The following is a 20,324-nucleotide window of genomic DNA, read 5'->3' as shown; positions in this document are numbered from 1 at the left end:
TCAATTCTTCAGCACTCAGCTTTCTTTATAGTACAACTCTCACATCCATACATGACCACTGGAAAAAGCACAGCCTTGACTAGACAGACCTTTGTTGGCAAAGTAATGTCTCTGCTTTTTAATATGCTGTCTAGGTTGGTAATAACTTTCCTTTCAAGGAGTAAGCGTCTTTTAATTTCATGAGTACAATCACTGACCTCAGAAATTTCACCACACAACAGACCCACAACAAAAATATTTTTAGAGAAATATTCAAATTATTAAAGAAATAGGAAATGTTACAAGAGATGCAGGATATAAAGATGGACAACCCAGAGTAATTTATTGCTAAGTTTAAAGGATGCGCAAGGGAAATTCCTGGCTTCTGCTCTGGAGGTGGAAAGTCACGGAGAGCTCTGGCCCCATGGTCACAACATACAAATTCACTTTTCTTGAACATTTCTGATTACAGGAGTCACAGAGCAGCCAATTCACCTTCAACTGAACGAAAGGTGCTTCCAAGAAGACAGGAGACACAAGCACTTGCTTAACCTGAGGAAGAGGCCCCCGACATCGTATAAGCAGGCTTATGAATTCAGTGACAATTTTATAAACTGCTCCAGGCCAAGAGGAGGCAGTATGAGACTACACAGCATCTGGGACTTGCAGACACATGGGGAATTATAGCCCAATCACCAGCTTCTCTCCGCACCCCTCCCCAGGGGCTCAGGGCCACCACTGGGGCCTGGGGAAGAGCCCTGGGAACACACCAGTCACGGGACAAGCCTGGGGGCAGAAGCGCAGCAACTTGGGGAGGAAGACACAGAGACCCAGCCAGATCTTCCTCCTCCACTTTCCCAGGGAGAACAAAAGCCAAGGACTGGCAGAGAGAGAGAGAAAAAGTTTCCACCTGCAAAGCTCAAGACCAGTTGTAGATGAAGGAATGGGGGGGGGGGGGGGGGCGGTGGCGCGGGCTGTGTGGAGCGGGCCTCCATCATGGAGGAGGGGCAAGGCTCCATCCTAGACCCAGGCCAGGCCAGGTCTCCAATAGGCCCCCCCGGACACAGAGACACAGTGTTCACCTGTGAGCAAAAGTGAATCAGAACAAGAAATGGCCTGCCAATCCAATCCACACCATGAGTTGGAATGCAAAATAGTACAGCTACACTGAAAAATACTTCAGCATTTTTAAAAAATTACTTCTCTCTTAGGTATTCAGCTAAATGTAATAAAAACGCTATGGTTCACACCAAAACCTGCAAGTGAATATTTATCCCAATTTTATTCCTAACTGTCCCAAAGTAGAAGCTACCCAAATATCCCTTAACCGGGAAATGATAAACTGCAGCAGGCACCATAAAACAGAAGCCACCTCAGCAATAAAAAGGAAAACAGCTACTGACATATGCAACCACACAGGTGACTCTCCGAAGCATAATGCCAAGTTAAAAGGCCAGAATCAAAAGGACACATGATTCACAATTCTGTTCACATGATGTTATTGCAAAGGCAAAACTACCGGGTCAGAAAATAGGTAAGTGACTGCCTCGGGCAGAAGATGGGGTCAGGGGTGACCGCAAATGAGCCTGGGAGAATTTTTCAGGATGACGGAACTGTTCTTTACCTTTGTGGTAGTGATTATATGACAGTATGCAACTGTCAAAACCCACTAAACGGATGAATTTTACTGTATATAAACTAAACCTGAGTTTTTAAAAATAAGCAAAAGGTTGGGGGCCCAACCAAGAAAACAGAAATAGGATGTATTTAAATCACTAGAAAATGAAATGCTAGATGATCAACGCAAAGAGATAAAGCATTTATACTGCTAAATCTAAGAAATCAATTAGGACTATAAATCTGAACTTCAAAATGAAATTCATAAAGAAACATGGTCAAAGCTATGGTTTTTCCAGTAGTTAGGTACAGATGTGAGAGCCGGAGCGTAGAGAAGGCTGAGCGCCAAAGAATTGATGCTTCTGAACTGTGGTGTTGGAGAAGACTCTTGAGAGTTCCTTGGACAGCAAGGAGATCCAACCAGTCCATCCTAAAGGAAATCAACCCTGAATATTCACTGGAAGAACTGATGCTGAAGCTGAAGCTCCAATACTTTGCCCACCTGATGCGAAGAGTTGACTCACTGGAATAGACCGTGATGCTGGGAAAGACTGAAGGCAAGAGGAGAAGGGGACAGCAAAGGATGAGATGGTTGGATGGCATCACCGACTCAATGGACTAGAGTTTGAGAAATCTCAGGGAGACGGTGAAGGTGAGGGAAGCCTGGCATGGTGCAATTCATGGGATCGCAAGGAGTCAGACATAATTTAGCGACTGGACAACAACAACAACAACAGGAGTCTTGGGAATTCCCTGGAGTGTAGTGGTTAGGACTCCGCACTTTCACTGCTGGGCTGGGGGTCTGATCCCTGGTCAGGGAACTAAGATCTTGCATGCCTCAGGGTGTGGCCAAGGGGGGGGGGAAAGAAATATGAGCCTTCAGGGATATCATCTTAAAAACAAAATATAATATGCAACCAATAGAAAAAAATTACCAATGCAATAAAAAGCAGAAAAAGAGGAGAAAAGTATTGGTTTCACAGAGCTCACATAAAAGGGGGACAATAATCAAATGAACTGCTGGGAAATAAAAAGTGTAACAAAGGGAAATAAAGCGGAAACACTGGATAAATGCAGTGCAGACTGTTTATTTTTTATCTTTCATTTTGAAAATTTTCAAACCTTCTCCAAGATGTAGAACATGGCAGGGATTTGAAATTTTTAGCATTATTAAAATATTTAATGTAAACAGAAGAGATGGCCATTAGAGACAGTTTGAGGGAAACTTGACTTATGTTTTAGAACGATCATTTCTGCAACTGCACTAAGAACAATCTGGACTGGGGAAAGCAAACAGAAGTGGCGAAACCATCTAAAAGGCAACTGCTCTCTCCTAAGGGTAACAGGGACTGGAACCAAGAATGGCAGGAAGTTAGGACGCTGAGTACTTGTCTGCGACATCTTCTAAAGTCGAGCTACAAAATTTAGGGTGTGAGGTATGAGAAAAGACAGACATCAAGGATTAACTCAAAAGGTTTTGGCCTAAACAACTGGATAAATATTGGTAATATTTATTGAAATGAAGAAATCCTGGGAAGAAGATTTGGGGTAGGCATAGGGTTAAGAATCAAGAGTGGTTCTGGACATGTTACGGGTGCAATATCTAGCATACTTCCAAATAGTGATGTCAGGCAGAGAGATGGACAGCGTTCATCTGAAGTCCAGAGTTCAGAGAAAGGGCGGCCCTGGAAATACAAAGGTGTGTTCATCAGCACACAGACAGGACCTAGCTATCAGACTGAATAGAAGTGAACACGTTGAGGACTTCAACCTGAGGACTCCACCGTTACAAAGTTGGGGGGGTCTCCACAGAAGCCAGCAAAGACAAAATGAGAAGGGAGATGTGCTGAGAACAAAAGACAGAAAATGTTTCAAGGAGATGGGAATAGTCAACCAATAGATGGTTTCAGTTTTATTCATGTGTTCCAAGAAAGATCTAAAAACTAAAAAGACTCCAAAGCTAAAATATACACAGAGGTTATAACATCCTATATTTCTTTTTAAAAAAAAATGAGAGAGGGTAAAGAACAAGAGTATAAGCTTACGTTTACAAGTAAATAAGAAAATCAGTCCTTATGCTTAGAGTTTAGACTTTTTTCCTCATCTAGGAGCTGCACACTGGAAACACCCTGCTCTGGTCTGAGGGGAGCAGAGTCACAGGCCAGACCATGGCTCTGTCCTATAGCCACGCAAGCCCCAGACACACTCCACCCAGGGACACACAGAGCTACCAGCTCTCAAATCCCACCCAGGTCTGCGACCTAAGCTTGCACTCTCTGCAATTCCTCTTGGTCAACTCACTGCCCTTCTTCCTATCACTAATCTCTGACCCAGCTGCATTCCTTCTCGAACCTGATTTTGGCTTCCACACCAACAGAGACCAGGGAGCTTGCGGATTCCTCAGACACAGAACGCTGAAGGGCTGGGACCGGCTGCTTGCTGCTGTCCACTTCTGCTTCAGCATCCTCTTCTGCTGATTGTTCTTTGATTTCTGCTTAACAGTAAAACAAGAGAATATCAAAGTCACTTTGCATTACATCACTCTTTGATGAATTTATCTATAATGCAGATAGCACAAAGGAAAAATAACAACAAATGACAATACATAACGAACACAGGAAAAACTTTTGTATTTGTTGTTCAGCTGCTAAGTTGTGTCCGACTCTTTGCGACCCCATGGACTGCAGCACGTCAGGCTACATATAATCAAAATAATGTAAAACAGCATAGCTTTCCAAATTGCCGCTGACTTAAGTTTCGATCTTAGTAAAATCTGTTAAGAGCTGTTAAGAATTTTCAGGATTACAGCAAGTCCTCCACAAAACAAACATACTTTAAGGTGACTCGTAAAAAAATTTCTTCATAATTTATGAATTGAAATTACCATTAATTTAAAACAATCATGACACAGTCTCTAATTGTCAGCCATTCTAGGAGCAAAATGACTAAAAATGACACACCTTAACTCCACTGCCTTTTTCAGTTATGCTCAAGACTCCCACCCCGAACACTACACATACCTTCTTAGGAGGCAATCTAACTCTGAGAGCATTTTCAAACACCATTACCCCTAATATCGTTCTTCTCTTTAAGTAAAATGATACATCCACACTGTCTCCCACACTGTACTGTTAGATGTCAACAGGCACAATTCCTCCACCAGCGCTCCTAATAAAATCCCATGCTCTTGGCGCCATCTTTCTTTCCTGACGTGAAATTTACCTGTTACAGCTTTCTGCACAACTATCCGCAAACCAAAAAAAAGAAAAACAGCGTACAGCAGTCTCAGCGCCCCGTCCCTCCTCCTCTGGAGGGGCTGCCCTGCACCACCTTCCCCCTCGATGGGCATTCCCACACAGCACCCGTCCCCCTGCCATGCAGAGTTCCCTCCACCTCCGCTGGCGGCAAGAGAGCAACCAACCCAGGATCCGCTCAACATTCTGGAAATGCAGGGGCATCAGGGATCACTACCAGCTTGGAGCCCTCTTCTCAAGCACCAGTTCCACCAACTACTAACCAGGCAGCTTGACGTAGAAGTCGCCTCTCTCAGCCTCCATGTGCTCCCCGAAACGTTAGAAAACCGCCTGTATCTCATGAGGCTGTTAACAAAGATAAAACGGTCTAATACCTGTCGCTTCAGCTGGTTTGAGGCCTCCAAATGTGAGTACAGCTCTCCATATGTCCTTTATATATTCATCTTTGAAGAGCGTAATTATTATCCAGGTTTCAACAATCTCCTGTCTTCCTGAATTTTAAATCAGTATCTCTAGCCCTAACTCCTCTCCTGAGCTCCAGACCTCACTTTTGCTGCATACAAGGCACATCCAGCAGCTTTAACATCCACTTAGATATCAAATTTGATTTCCTGCCTCTCAGATCACCACTTCACTAGGACTTCCCTATCAAAGTCTTCTAGATTCAAAATGAATTCTAGGGAGCTATTCCGACAAACACTTTCCCTGGTGCCTCAGACAGTAAAGCGTCTGTCTGCCTACAATGCAGGCGACCAGAGTTCAATCCCTGGGTTGGCAAGATCCCCTGGAGAAGGCAATGGCAACCCACTCCAAGACTCTTGCCTGGAAAATCCCATGGACAGAGGAGCCTGGTAGGCTACAGTCCACGGGGTCGAGAAGAATCAGACATGACTAAGCGACTTCACTTTCACTTTCATTCTGACAAATAATTTTGAGAACTAGCAATTTGTTTAGTTAGACTGTAAATCCTGTCAAATAATTAATGATGAAATGAGGCATCAGAGATGATTTTGACTTTCCTATTTAAAATAATGGTTCTTTTTCAAGTTGAAACAGAAAAGCTGACCATAAATTAAGTGCTTGTGGATCCTATTAATCATAGTGTCTGTCCTATCTACCCCAGCCACAAAACTGGTACAGAATCAAATATACAAATACAAAATACATTTGTATCAAAGAAGGATTATAAAAAGTTCTGCAGTTTTTAGTATATAAAAATGTTAAATTTCTGTATAACAAAGGACTCCATGAACAAAATTTTAAAATATATCACAGATGGAAAGAAAACACATGTGATTTGCATCCCCCAGAAGATATTCAAGTCCAGAATATGTAAAGAACTCCACAGATGAACAAGGCACATAACCCTGTAGAAAAAAATGGACAATGGACAAAAATCCACGCTCTCTGTTATTCAAGTCTTAGTAGAGCTGACTGTATTTTCAAGCCTTTCTTGCAGCTCAGCATGGCAAGCTCTCACCAATAGAATGTGACCAGAAGGGACCCTGCGATTTCTTCATCACCTTAAAGGGAGGGTGCTCTGGACCAAACTATGTTCCATCTTTCGTATGGACTGGACCATGGAGGTGTCAGCAACCTTTCTGCAATAATGCAGAAAAGAACACCACTCTGAGGAGGGCAGAGAAACTAGACGGAAGGAACCTGGGTCCACAAATAACCACAAGGAACAAAGACATCCCATCAGCCTGGACCTCTCCCTCTCAGAAATACTACGTGAAGGAAAAATGAATATCCAAGCCACTGCTGCATCTGGGCATCTCTGATACAGCAGTTTAACCCATGCTCTAATTAACACAGAATATGGCACCAGGTGTGGAGAAGTGCCGTAACAAAAACGGAAAATGGGTGGGCTGATAAGCAGGCAAGAAAACAGTAATAGTAGTGTTTGGAAATCAACTGACACCTTTGATGCTGTATCAAAACATCGGTAGTGCTGTGACCTGCAGTAACTTGAAAGGCAGACCAGCTGCCTCCAGAGCTCTAGGGAAAGCATCTGGAGAGACACAGAAATTATTCTGTGGTGCCTGCCCTCTAGCGCTTTTGCAACCAAAGACAGAAAGGAACATGGGACTGCTTGAGAGAGTCTCTCTGCCCACAGGGTCAGACACAGCTGAGCACACACACACCCAAAATACTACGCGTGCCAAGTCATTTCAGTCGTGTCTGACTCTTTGCGGACTACAGTCTGCCAGACTCCTCTGTCCGTCGGTTGTCATTACCTCTTCCAAGGGATCTTCCCAAACCAGGGATCAAACCTGAATCTCTTATGTCTCCTGAATTGGCAGGCGGGCTCTTTACCACTCACACCACCTGGGAAGCCCCCAGATACCACAAAATGACAAAATACTATAAAGTGACCATGTATAAAAGCACTTTATAAAGAAGCACTTCATTTCTACTCAGAGATGCCCAGAGCACATGTGTACCATTTCCATTACTAGGTAATAAGAAAGGGTAAGAGTCAGAGAAGAGATGAGAACTATAAACGAGAAATAAGAAGTCCTCAGAAGTTTACAGACAGTGGGTCAGGTGGACGAGCGTCATGGCACCACATCCTCTTGGAGCATGTTTCTGTTAAAAACCAGCTCCAGTCAGCCTCACTCCCAAATCAGGAGCCCTCCATAGGGTATGGCCTGCCTGCTCTCTCTTAATATTTCACTAGCTACCACTAGGGCCTCTAGTTAAAACTTTTCTTCTGGCAAATCGAGGCGCAATCTCAGGTATTTCCTTGTTTCTATCCCCCTGCAACAGAAAATACATAACACCATAAACAATTTGGGGGTTCTGTTTATTGCTTATTGTACCAAACACAGGAGGCAGCACCCCACTACACACACTGCAAAGCAGCTACTGTATCTGCGTTGCAAACCAGAGCCTAGCACAAAACCTAGATGTTCAGTAATTGTTTAATTAACTGATTAATTATATGTTGTATAATATAAAGTAAGCAAATAAACCTTATTATAAGGCAACACATAAATTAGAAAAAGCACAAGAAAACATAAACCAACTTGTAATGGGCTGCATGTGCTCAGTCTCCTCCAACTCTTTGTGACCTGTGGACAGCAGCCCACCAGGCTCCTCTCTGCCCATGGGATTCTCCCGCAAGAATACTGCAGTGGGCTGCCACTGCCCTCCCCAGGGGACCTTCCCGACCCAGGGATGGAGCCCATGTCTCTCATGTCTCCTGCACTGGCAGGTGGATTCTCTACCACTGTGCTACCTGGGAAGCCCTTTAATGGGCTATTATTTGGCAATTACATTAGTCAGCACCAACACCCATTTTCTACTAGTTACCCAAACCATATGCATGCTTCTATGCTTTCAGCAGCTATTAAGTAGAATAAAAATGTTTCTCTCTCCTAACTTCATCTCCAAAGAACTGACAATACTCTTCTTGCTTCCTTTATATATAATACTAAGACTACAGAAGAAAACATATCTAAGAAACTGCGTGATCATGTCCTTTCCTTCTTTTGAACAGTGGTGCTCAAAAGAAGTATGCATTCTGAGTTACATTTTTCAGTTGTGTTTGTAGCTTACTGAATTTAATGTATCCACTACATCCAAAATGTGCTATAAAGCTAAACAATTAGCACAATATCAGAAATAGCAAGTATTTTACTTATCATATCTTTAGTCACTAAACTACTTAAAATGTTGACACTGATTAATAATATACTGCTTTCACAGGGCATATAAAGACTCTAAAATGTAAGCTGACTATAAATATATACACAAAACTGTCAAACAGTGGTTCCCTAGAAGATAACACTTTTTACAGCTAACTTAATTCTCTTTATAACTTATCCACAGTTTCATAAATACAACCATACATTACTATTATACTTTTAATGTGATTTTTTGATGCAAGCACAAAAGAATTAAGAAAAAGACTCTAATACTTAAGGACTGTGCCCCTCACTGCAGCGAGCATCACAAGCGTGAGGATGCCGCTGGCGGTTCACTGCTGCCCCAGGTGTCACGGGGGCAGAACCGTGGGTCCAAACGACGGTCTGCACGTGCAGTGAACTGTACTACAGGACCAGAGAGGGCGGGAACCACCACTTTTAGAGTAAACATTAAACAAGCCTGTGCCTTGTCCCCGAGGGAGATGTGACCTCGTTCTTCAAGGCTGCTCACTGCAAACACAACCCTGGGAAAAGGCACAGACAGGAAGTGGTCCAGGCCTTCCGTTCTTGGGGACCCACGGAGGGGTATCCCCCAACCACAGCTACTATTACGTCTCCACTCTACACGTGAGGAAACAAGGATAAGAGGTGAAGGGGCTCTGCTCAAGGACACAATCAGCAGGGGAGTCTGGATTCAAACACAGGCAGTGTGGCTCCAGAACCTGAACGACTAATCACTACTTCACGGAATGTGAGCTGAAGTGAAGAAACTGAAGAAATCAAAATAACTGCAGAACTGAAAACAAGAGGATCACATGAGGGCCTTCCCTGGTGGTTCAGGGGTAAAGAATCCACCTGCCAATGCAGGGGTCACGGGTTCAATCCCTGGGCCAGAAGATCCCACAAGACGCGGAGCAACTAAGCCTGTCACAATGACGGAGCCTGGGCTCTAGGGCCCGTGCGCCCCAGCTACTGAGGCCCCCACGCTCTGGAGTCTGTGCTCTGCAACCAGAGGAACCACTGCAGCCAGGAGCCCACACGCCACAACGAGAGCAGCCCCGGCGCGCTGCAACCAGGGAAAAGCCCGGCAGCAACCAAGGCCCAGCACAACCATAAATGCACGAAGAATTTCTTTTAATATTCTTTTTAAAAAAAAGAAGATCACATGAAGCAAAAACCACTCTGAAGACAATGTTGGTAATATGCTGGATGGACTGGAGAAAAGACACAGAAGAATCTGAAACAGTGGAAATGCTGCAAGACTAGTCAAGGAAGAACAACACACACAACAAATACGAGTAACTGCTGCTACCTGACAAAGAAAATACACTGAATGAAAAGAATATTCAAAGCTGGCTTAACAATCTACATTCAAAAAACTAAGATCATGGCATCCAGTTCCATCACTTCATGGCAAACAGATGGGCAAAAAATGGAAACAGTGACAGACTATTTTCTTGGGCTCCAAAATCACTGCAGATGGTGACTACAGCCATGTAATTAAAAGACTCCTGCTCCTTGGAGGAAAAGCTATGACAAACCTAGACAGTGTATTAAAAAACAGAGACATCACTTTGGCAACAAATGTCTGTATAGGCAAAGCTATGGTTTTTCCAGTGGTCATGTATGGATGGGAGAGTTGGACCATAAAGAAGGCTGAGCACTGAAGAATTGATGCTTTTGAACTGTGGCGTTGGAGAAGACTCTTGAGAATCCCTTAGACAGCAAGGAAATCAAACCAGTCAATCCTAAAGAATCAATCCTGAATATTCATTGGAAGGACTGATGCTGAAGCTCCAATACTCTGGCTGCTGCTGCTGCTGCTGCTGCTGCTAAGTCACGTCAGTCATGGCCGACTCTGTGCAACCCCACAGATGGCAGCCCACCAGGCTCCCCCGTCCTTGGGATCCTCCAGGCAAGAACACTGGAGTGGGTTGCATTTCCTTCTCCAATGCATGAAAGTGAAAAGTGAAAGTGAAGTCGCTCAGTCGTGTCCGACTCCTAGCGACCCCATGGACTGCAGCGCACCAAGCTCCTCCGTCCATGGGATTTTCCAGGCAAGAGTACTGGAGTGGGGTGCCATTGCCTTCTCCGAATACTCTGGCTACCTGATGCAAAAACTGACTCGTTGGAAAAGACCCTGATGCTGGGAAAGACTGAAGGTAGGTGGAGAAGGTGGTGACAGAAGATGAGACGGTTGGATGGCATCACCAACTTGATGGACGTGAGTTTGAGTAAACTCCAGGAGATAATGAAGGCCAGGGAAGCTTGGTGTGCTACAGTCCATGAGATCACAAAGTGTCAAGATACAATTTAGCAAATGAACAACTTTTAATAACAATATCCTGGCTGAGAGAATCTAATAAACAGGTATCAAGTTTCATACACTATCTAAGGAAACAAAAGAGGTCAGCTATATATTCTATTCAAGTGCCCCCCAGATTTACATAAACTAGCACATGCTAGAATGCAGAGAAAACCCCAGAAAAACATCTACTTCACTAACAGCAGACTAGGTAATTTGAAACAAACTTCCAGTTGAACACAAATAAGAAAACTCAGTGAAATATTTTTTAAAGTGAAAAGAGTCCTAAAAGCATCACAAAGTTAACAAGATAGTAAGGAATTTTGAGACAAAACTGCAAGGACGGGGCAACGAGCAAGGTGAGCCTGGTGTTCGGGGCTGCCTTTCCCAAGGGGGTGTCAGCTGCTCAGGAAGAGGCGACTAAGAGCACTCGCTCTGACTTTCAAGACACATGGGATGGTTCTAGAAGCCTGCAACATCCTGGGAACTCAGGATGGCAGGAACCCCAGAGGGCTGGGCCTTAACAGGAAGAGTGAAACAGAAATCAATTTCTGCAAGGACTGCTGCACAACTCTGAGTCACGTGCCTGGAACAGAAAATAAAGCTGTAAAAGTGAACTGAGGTGGTCCTTAAAAACGAGTGCCCCTAGGTACCAGTAAAAAAGGAAATCAAAGAAAAACTGCCCTTGAGGGGAAAAAACAATCATCAATCTATTTCTACAAATAAACTGTCAAGTATATTATCCTGTACACAATCACAGATAATCAGTTACCTGAGGACACCACAGGATGACATGGGCAAGAATGAGCAGAAACAGCTGAAACAAACCCAAAGACTCCAGATATTAAAATAATCAAACAATTTTAAACTAACTGTATGTATTATGTTCAAAGTAATAGAATTCAAGCATTAAAATTTTCAGGAAGGAACTAAAAACTATTTAAAAAAAATGCCAACTTGAAAAAAAAATAATAAAGAACTTTTAAAACATAACACATGGGGACTTCCCTGGTGGTCCAGTGGTTAAGACTCCGGGCTCTCGATGCAGGGTGCCTGGGTTCAATACCTGGTCAAAGAACTAGATCCCACATGCCCCAACTTAAGCCTGGAGCAGCCAAAACAAACAAACAAACAAACACATGGACTTAATTGATACATTTAATAAGAGGTTAGATAGCTAAAAGGGGTAAGAAAACTGTAAGATCTGTCTAGAATAAAGGACACAGGGACACAAGTATAAAAAATCAAAAACAGAGGGTAAATGACTCCAAACACAGTAAATCAGTCTAATGAACCTTCAAGTAGAAGAAAGAAAGAATGGTACAAAAGCAGTATTTGAATATATAATAGCTGGAAATTTTTCAAAGCTGATGAATATGGCAAGAAACCTCAAATTCCAAAGCATAAAAAGAGTACCAAACCAATACAACAGTTAGAAGTGAAAAGTAATAAAACAAAGATAAAATTCACAGAAACACCTGGAAATGTTTTAAACTCTCTTAAACAGCATAGAAGCGAAAGAGGAGATGCACAGTTCAAGAGGGAGGGGACATATGTACACCTATGCCTGGTTCATGTTGATAACAGAAACTAACACAGCATTGTGAAGCAATTATCCTCCAATTAAAAATGTCAAAAAGTCAAGGACGAGACCAAAATTACAATCAAACACCATTTATAAAATAAGAATTATAATATTCAAACCCAGGGAAAGCACTAGAAATCATGTTAAAAGAAACACCAACCTTCAATACCTTTTCCCCCTTTTGGTTTAGTAATTACTAAAAAAAAAAAAAAGTAATAATAATAATCAAACATCTACATCATAAGTTGGAAACAACATCCGCAAAAGTTTCTTACAGTTAGTGTGTAACAAATAAGTTTAATACCAATCAAACATACAAAAATAAATTATATTTTCATATATCAGTACAATTTGAGGCCAGTTTGTGCTGGGGGTTTTTTTGGAGGGGGGGAATGGGAGGAGGGTGGATCCCAGGTGGTACAGTGGTAAAGAATCCACCTGCTAAGGCAGGAGACACAGGTTCTATCCCTGGGTCAGGAAGATCCACTGGGGGAGGAAATGGCAACCCACTCCAGTATTCTTGCCTGGAAAATCCCATGGACAGAGGAGCCTGGCGGGATACAGTCCATGGGGTCGCAAAGAGTGGGACACAACTTAGCAACCAAGAATGGCTTTTCTGTGTGTGTCATTTATAATAGCTCCCCTTCTGGGGCTTTTAGTGAGTTTTACCTCTAGATCTGCTAAACTCGTTCAAACATAAAGATTAATTAAGTATCATGTCTAGACTTTCAGGTATAACACAATATCCATTAAAAATGTCTCCACAAAGAATTATTGTACAGACAGTTCTGGCTACACAGAAACTCCAGAAAAACAGGCTTAGTGAAGTCTAACGATCAAGGCAGAATTTCTGGAAAGGAAGTTGGAGTGGGTACTCACAAAGAGTTGAGGTGATTCTTAGAAAAAGACTTGGATAATTGAGAGACTGGTCTATACTGAGAGAATGCCAAGATACAAGCACAACCCATTTTAATTATGTTCTTTCATCATGAAAAATGAGGTCCCCTAGGCAAGACTGACATTTACTATGAACTAAAAGTACTGGATAAAACTGTTAATGATATAGTCTTAAAGATATCATTTAATCATGTGTTAATCAAAATATGGAAGGATTCAAGCCAATGCTCACCAACTCTTCAGATTTTTGAGAATAGAATTGATGTTCCAAGGACAATTGGGGAAAAGTTCCCTCCAGTGGACTTTGAAAACTCTGCAGCCTAGAAAAACTAACAATCTAAGTCAAAATTCTAATAAAAAATATAAAGCTGGACAGAGAGAAGAACAGTTGTTACCAGTGGCTGGGGGTGGGGAAAATAGGGAGCTGTTGACCACTGGGTAGGAAGTTGCAGTTATATAGAATGAATACGTATGGAGATCTATGTACCAGCAGTGATGACTAAAGTTACTAGTACTGTAATATTGAATACTGAAAACTTGCTAAGACAGTAGATATCAGATTAAAAAAAAAAAGGGGGAGAAGCTATATTGATTTCAGATACAACAGATTTCACAGCAAGTTAACTTATCAAGAAAAAAAAGGAACATTATGTAACTATATGTATGTATGATACATCAATTCTCCAACAACACATAACAATTCTTAACACACAGGCACGTCACAACAGAGGTCAAAATACATGAGGCACAAACTGACAGAACTAGAAGGGCAGATCTATGAACCCACTATCATGCACAGGGACATTAATAGCCACCTATCAAAAGGGATCCAGCAACAGAGCATCTGTAAGACAGCTGAGCCCCACACACCACCATCAATCAACTGGAGGTAATGGACGACCTCATCCAACAGCAGCAGGATACATGTTCTTCCACAGCTCAGAGGGAAACTCTACCAACAGACCAAAGACATTTGTTTCTGTGCCTTGAAACAAATTTAAAATGATAGAAGTCATAGAATGCCTGCTCTCAGCACCAACAGAAGAAGGGAAATTGGCAGCATTGAATGTATACATAGCAAACAAAGAAGGATCTAAAAACCAATAAACTAAGCTTCCACTTTATGAAACTAGAAAAAGAATAGCAAGTTAAATACAAAACAAAGCAGAAGAAAACAATTAATACAAATTAGAGCAGAAACCAATGAAATTGATAATAGGAAATCAAAGTGGGGGGGGGAATCAGTGAAACCAAATGCTGCTTCTTTGCAAAGCTCAATAAAATTGATAAGTCTAGCTAGCTTAACTAAGAAGAGAAAAGATGAAATTACTAATATCAGAAATTAAAGACGGGCCACCACTAGGTCCCATGGGCATTAAAAGGATACTAAAGGAATACTATGAACAAACCTACGCCCACAAATCTGAAAACCTAAATGAAATGGGCCAGTTCCTTGAAAGACACAATTTGCCAACACTCTGGCGGCTCAGCTGGTAAAGAATCTACCTGCAATGTGGGGAGACCTCAGTTCAATCCCTGGGTTTGGAAGACCCCCTGGAGAAGGGAATGGCTACCCACTCCAGTATTCTGACCTGGAGAATTCCATGGACTGTATAGTCCAGGGAGTCACAAAGAGTCCGACATGACCGAGTGACTTTCAAAGCAAAGCAAAAGCATCACTGAAAGAAACAATCTGAAAGGGCCTACATCCGATAAAGAAACTGAATCAGTAATCAATAAACTTCTAAAATAGAAAGCACCAGGCACAAATGGGTTCACTGGTGAATTCCACAAAACACTTAAGGGAGATATTATAGCAATTCTCTACAATCTCTTCTGAAAGACAGCAGCAGATGGACTATTTCCCAACTCATTCTGTGAGGCCAGCACTACGGTAATACCAAAAACAGACATCAAAAAAAGGAAAAAAAAAAACAACCCCCAAATTGACAGATCAATAGCTCTCATGAACACAGATGCAAAAAGCCCTCAACAAAATTTTAATCAATTAAATCTAAAAATGTATATAAAGAATTATACACCACAACCAAGTGGGATTTATCCCAGGTACACAAGGCTGGTTCAACATGTGAAGATGGATGAATGTAATCCATTCCATCAATAGGCTAAAAAAGAAAAGTCACATGATCATATCAATAGATGCAGAAAAAGCATCTGACAAAAATCACAATAGCCATTCATGACTTTAAATATCAACGAAACAACTTTCAATAAACTATTAGTAAGAATACAGGGGAACTTTCTCAATTTGACAAAGAATTCCTAACAAAAAACCTACATCAACACCATGTTTTGTGGTAAGAGACTAAAGCTTTCCTACTATCATCAGGAACAACTCCTTCTGAACATCATCTTGACGTTCCAGCTACTGCAACAAGACTTGAGAAAGAAATGAAAGACATACTGATTTAGAAGGAAGAAATAAAAAAGTATCTTCTGTTCAAAGACATGATAACTGTCCATGTAGAAAATCTGGAAGAATCAACAAAATCTCCTTGTCTATATAGCAAGGTCTCTGGATACAAGGTTAATATACAAAAGTAAATGACTTTCCTATACACCAACAATGAACAAGTGAAACTGGAAATAAATTTAAAAATTCACATTAGCACTCCCCTCAAAAAATACTTCGGTATAAAGCCAACAAAATATGCACAAGATCTATTTAATACATGTCGAAAACTACAGAACGCTAATGAAGAAAAATCACAGCAGTAAGCAGTTATTCCATGTTAGTGAACTATAAAACTCAGCATTACCAAGATGTCAGTTCTCCCCAATTTGATCTATAAACTCAATGCAATCCTAATCAAAACGCATCAAGTTATTTTGTGGATATCAACAAATTGATCCTAATATGAGTACCCTCCCTGGTAGTCCAATGGTTAAGACCACCACAGAAGGAAATCCAGATGAGCTTGGGTTCAGCAATGACATTTTAGATACAACATCAAAAGCATTATGATTCGAGAAACAAATGACAGATAGACTTGATTAAAATTTAAAATTTCTGCTCTGCAGAAAACACTGCCAGCCAATAGATATATAAAGAAAAGCCACAGACTAGACAAAATATTAGCAAAAGACGTATCTTATGAAGGACTGTTACCCAAAATATATGAAGAACTCTTAATTCTCACCATTCAATCCAGCAATCATCTTCCTTGGTATTTACCCAAAGGAGTCGAAAACTTATGTCTACACAAAAACTCTGTACACAAATGTTTATAGCAGTTTTATTCAAAACTGTGAAAACCTGGAATCAACCAAGATGTACTTCAGAAGGTGAACAGATAAACTGTTGTACATACATACAAGAGAAAATTATTCAGCAATAAAAAGAACTGCGTTTTTAAGCCATGAAAAGAACTTAAATGTATACTACTATGTGAAACGAGCTAACCTGAAAAGGCTACATATTGTATGATTCCAGTTATATGACATTTTGTCTTCCTACGGAGACAGGAAGAAAAACAACGGTTGCCAGGGCGGAAAGGGGAGCAAAGGATGAACAGGCAAAGCACGGAGGACTTTTAGGACAGTGATGGTATCTGTTTGATACCTTACTGACAGACACATGTCAGCATATTATACATTTTCCCAAATCCACAGAGTGTGCAAACCCAAGAGTGAACGCTAACGTGAACCAGGGGCTGAAGGTGAAAGGGGGTGGCATTGCAGCATGGTCAATCGGAACGAATGTGCCAGTGCCGGAGGGGAGGTGAGAAATGGGCAGCTGCGGCGGGTGGGGGGGCAGGAAGCAAACAGGAAAATCCGTGCCTTCCACTACAACTCCATAACTGCTATAGTTATAGAACTACAGTGAACCTGAAACTGCTGTAAGAGTAAAGCCTATTTAAAATTATGCTAGAGACAAACTGAAACTATCAATGGGAACTGCAATTTACAAGCACATATAAACAGCCTCTAAGACTCCTGAGAGTCCCTTGGACTACAAAGAGATCCAACCAGTCCATTCTGAAGGAGATCAGCCCTGGGTGCTCTTTGGAAGGAATGATGCTAAAGTTGAAACTCCAGTACTTTGGCCACCTCATGGGAAGAGTTGACTCATTGGAAAAGGCTCTGATGCTGGGAGGGATTGGGGGCAGGAGGAGAAGGGGACGACAGAGGATGAGGTGGCTGAATGGCATCACCGACTGGATGGACGTGAGTCTGAGTGAACTCCAGGAGTTGGTGACGGACAGGGAGGCCTGGCGTGCTGCGATTCATGGGGTCACAAAGAGTCGGACACGACTGAGCGACTGAACTGAACTGATAGACAACCTCGCATCTCTGTAATGACTAATGGACAACATAACGAACTCTCAGCAGAAATAGGGACGCATCCTGGCAGCCTAGACTTTTCATCTCTTATACTATTCTCCAGCAAAAAGAACCACAAGTCCTGATGGAATAGTCGAATTCATATCCAGAAGCCCAGAGAATATTGAAGATGGGCGTGAAAAATACTCTTCCCAGCAAACAATAATTTTGAAACATTGAGATGACATTAAAAAGGACTCAAATGCCAGACAAAAATGGGTTCCCACTAGCCACACTAAGACAACGTAAGCAGTTAAAAAAAAAACTTTAATTATAATTAGCTAAATCATAATTAACCAATTATAATTAACTAAAACAAGTCTGCAAAGCCTTGATTATATAATGATTCTTTAAAAAAAAAAAAAAGTGGAATTTCTCTCAAGTAACTAGCACTTCATTCAAGTAGATTTTATTTATAAAGAAAAATGCACAGAGAACTGGCAACATCACCAGCTACAAAGAGGGAATGTTCTCACCATAAAAACTGTGAGGATTCTTGCTACCTTCCCAATGACCACTTGAAGACTCATTCCCACCACTTACCCCTCACACACACACATCCTAAAGAATAAACACTGTTAATAAACAATGTTCAGTTCAGTCGCTCAGTCATGTCTGACTCTTCGAGACCCCATGAATCGCAGCACGCCAGGCCTCCCTGTCCATCACCAACTCCCGGAGTTCACTCAGACTCACATCCATCGAGTCAGTGATGCCATCCAGCCATCTCATCCTCTGTCGTCCTCTTCTCCTCCTGCCCCCAATCCCTCCCAGCATCAGAGTCTTTTCCAATGAGTCAACTCTTCGCATGAGGTGGCCAAAGTACTGGAGTTTCAGCTTTAGCATCATTCCTTCCAAAGAAATCCCAGGGCTGATCTCCTTCAGAATGGACTGGTTGGATCTCCTTGACGTCCAAGGGACCCTCAAGAGTCTTCTCCAACACCACAGTTCAAAAGCATCAATTCTTTGGCGCTCAGCCTTCTTCACAGTCCAACTCTCACATCCATACATGACCACAGGAAAAACCATAGCCTTGACTAGACGGACCTTTGTTGGCAAAGTAATGTCTCTGCTTTTGAATATGCTATCTAGGTTGGTCATAACTTTCCTTCCAAGGAGTAAGCATCTTTTAATTTCATGGCTGCAGTCATGAAAAATCATCTGCAGTGATTTTGGAGCCCAAAAAAATAAAGTCTGACACTACAAATAATTTTTTTTTAAATGTATTAAGGTACACAGTTTACAGGTTAAGAGACCTTCCGATAAATCTTGGGCCTGGAAACGGAAATGTGCAGAGATGCTGAAGCCCTGCAGTCAACTGGAATGCGCTTTTAAATTGACTAGAGATTTATGGAACTGTTTCTTCTCTTTGCTTGCAGGTTGGTGATTTTAACAATTGTTCTTTATCCTTTTCTTTAGTATTCTTCTTGCTGTGTGTGTGCACTAAAGGAGATGGACAAAGGTCTCCCCAAGCACAGAGACAGAGCAAAGACTGAGACGTTTGACTTTATTTAACTTTCATACAGAAGGACAGGATAAGATATATATGTATGTGTATATATATCTATATCTATATACATCATCCTGCTCCTGTTAAATCCTTTCAGTAAATTTTATTTGCACTGAAATTACACAGAAGATAGTAAGAGAAGATGTTCTTGCCTGGAGAATCCCAGGGACGGGGGAGCCTGGTGGGCTGCCGTCTATGGGGTCGCGCAGAGTCGGACACGACTGAAGCGACTTAGCAGCAGCAGCAGGTAAGGAAAAAATCAAACGCCAAAATCTTACTTATGTGGTGATGTTCGAAGAACAGCAGTAGCTTAGGAAACACGCGAGAAAAGTACAAGCAGGCACTACTGCTTAGTGATGCCCACTGTGGGGGTGATGTGTCCGCGGCGCTGGGGACAAGCCCATGGAGGAGACAAACCCCTGACCTCAGGAAGCTCACAATCTAGGATACAAGGCACACGGCATGCAAGTATGTAACACAATGCCTTATCTGTAAACACCAGGAGGAAAGGTAAAGCGGGAGAAGAGGACGGAGCCCAACAAGGGCTGCTTTTTGACAGGCTGGGCAGGAAAGGCCTCCCTGACAAGGGAGCATCGAGCAGAGTTGGCTGAAGTCAGGCAGTAAGTCCCCTGAGGGTCTGGGGGAAAGGCGCTCTGAGCTAAGACGACAAAAAGTGCCTGAGAAAGGGCTGGAGCCTGGAGAGCAAGGGGAAGACAGGACAGGTTGCGAGGTCAGGGGAGCGTGAAGATCGCAAGTGGACTTAGGGTTTTAAGTGTCACTGGAGGCCTTGGAGAGCTGACAGAAGGAGTGTAAAAGACTCTTGGGTTTGTCTTTTTTTTTAAATTAATTAATTTATTTGAATGCACAGTCACATTTATTTATTTGTTTGGCTGATCTTAATTGTGGTATGTGGGATCTCGGTCCCTGACAAGGGACTGAACTCGGGCCCCCTGCATTGGAAGCTCAGAGTCTTAGCCACTGGACCACCGGGGAAGTCCTTCCTTGGGGTACTAGAAGCTCACTCTGCCACTACATGGAGAACAAAACTAGAATGGGTGACAGTGAGACCAGCTGGTAGCTTGGCAGCAATTCACACAAACAGTGGTGATCCGAGTCTGGAGTGACCACGGTGAGGAGAGGAGAGCTGTCTGAAATCAGGATGCAGTACTAAGGTACAGCC

At 42.3% G+C, this 20,324-nt stretch overlaps 1 protein-coding gene across 48 annotated transcripts in view; it reads right to left on the bottom strand.

Moving 5' to 3' along the window:
• Nucleotides 1-20,324, bottom strand: part of KMT2C (lysine methyltransferase 2C) — a 261,212-nt gene that overhangs the window by 158,814 nt on the left and 82,074 nt on the right. For 26 of the 48 annotated variants that reach the window (XR_015161892.1, XM_086394748.1, XM_086394787.1 and 23 more), the window contains one exon: nt 3,949-4,090. Coding sequence is in view for 42 of the 48 variants with exons in the window: in XM_086394748.1 (XP_086250874.1) it covers nt 3,949-4,090 (142 nt within the window). In the remaining 6 variants the exon portion in view is untranslated. The remainder of the gene's footprint in view (nt 1-3,948; nt 4,091-20,324) is intronic. The other 22 variants (XM_086394777.1, XM_086394749.1, XM_086394754.1 and 19 more) reach the window with 1 other exon arrangement.

This window comes from Bos grunniens, chromosome 4 (assembly GCF_055505025.1).
Source record: "Bos grunniens cultivar Pamir isolate PY7600 chromosome 4, Bosgru_T2T1.0, whole genome shotgun sequence".
Taxonomy (NCBI): domain Eukaryota; kingdom Metazoa; phylum Chordata; class Mammalia; order Artiodactyla; family Bovidae; genus Bos; species Bos grunniens.
Note: the sequence above shows the minus strand (reverse complement) of the source record. Positions and strands in the feature narration are given on the sequence as shown.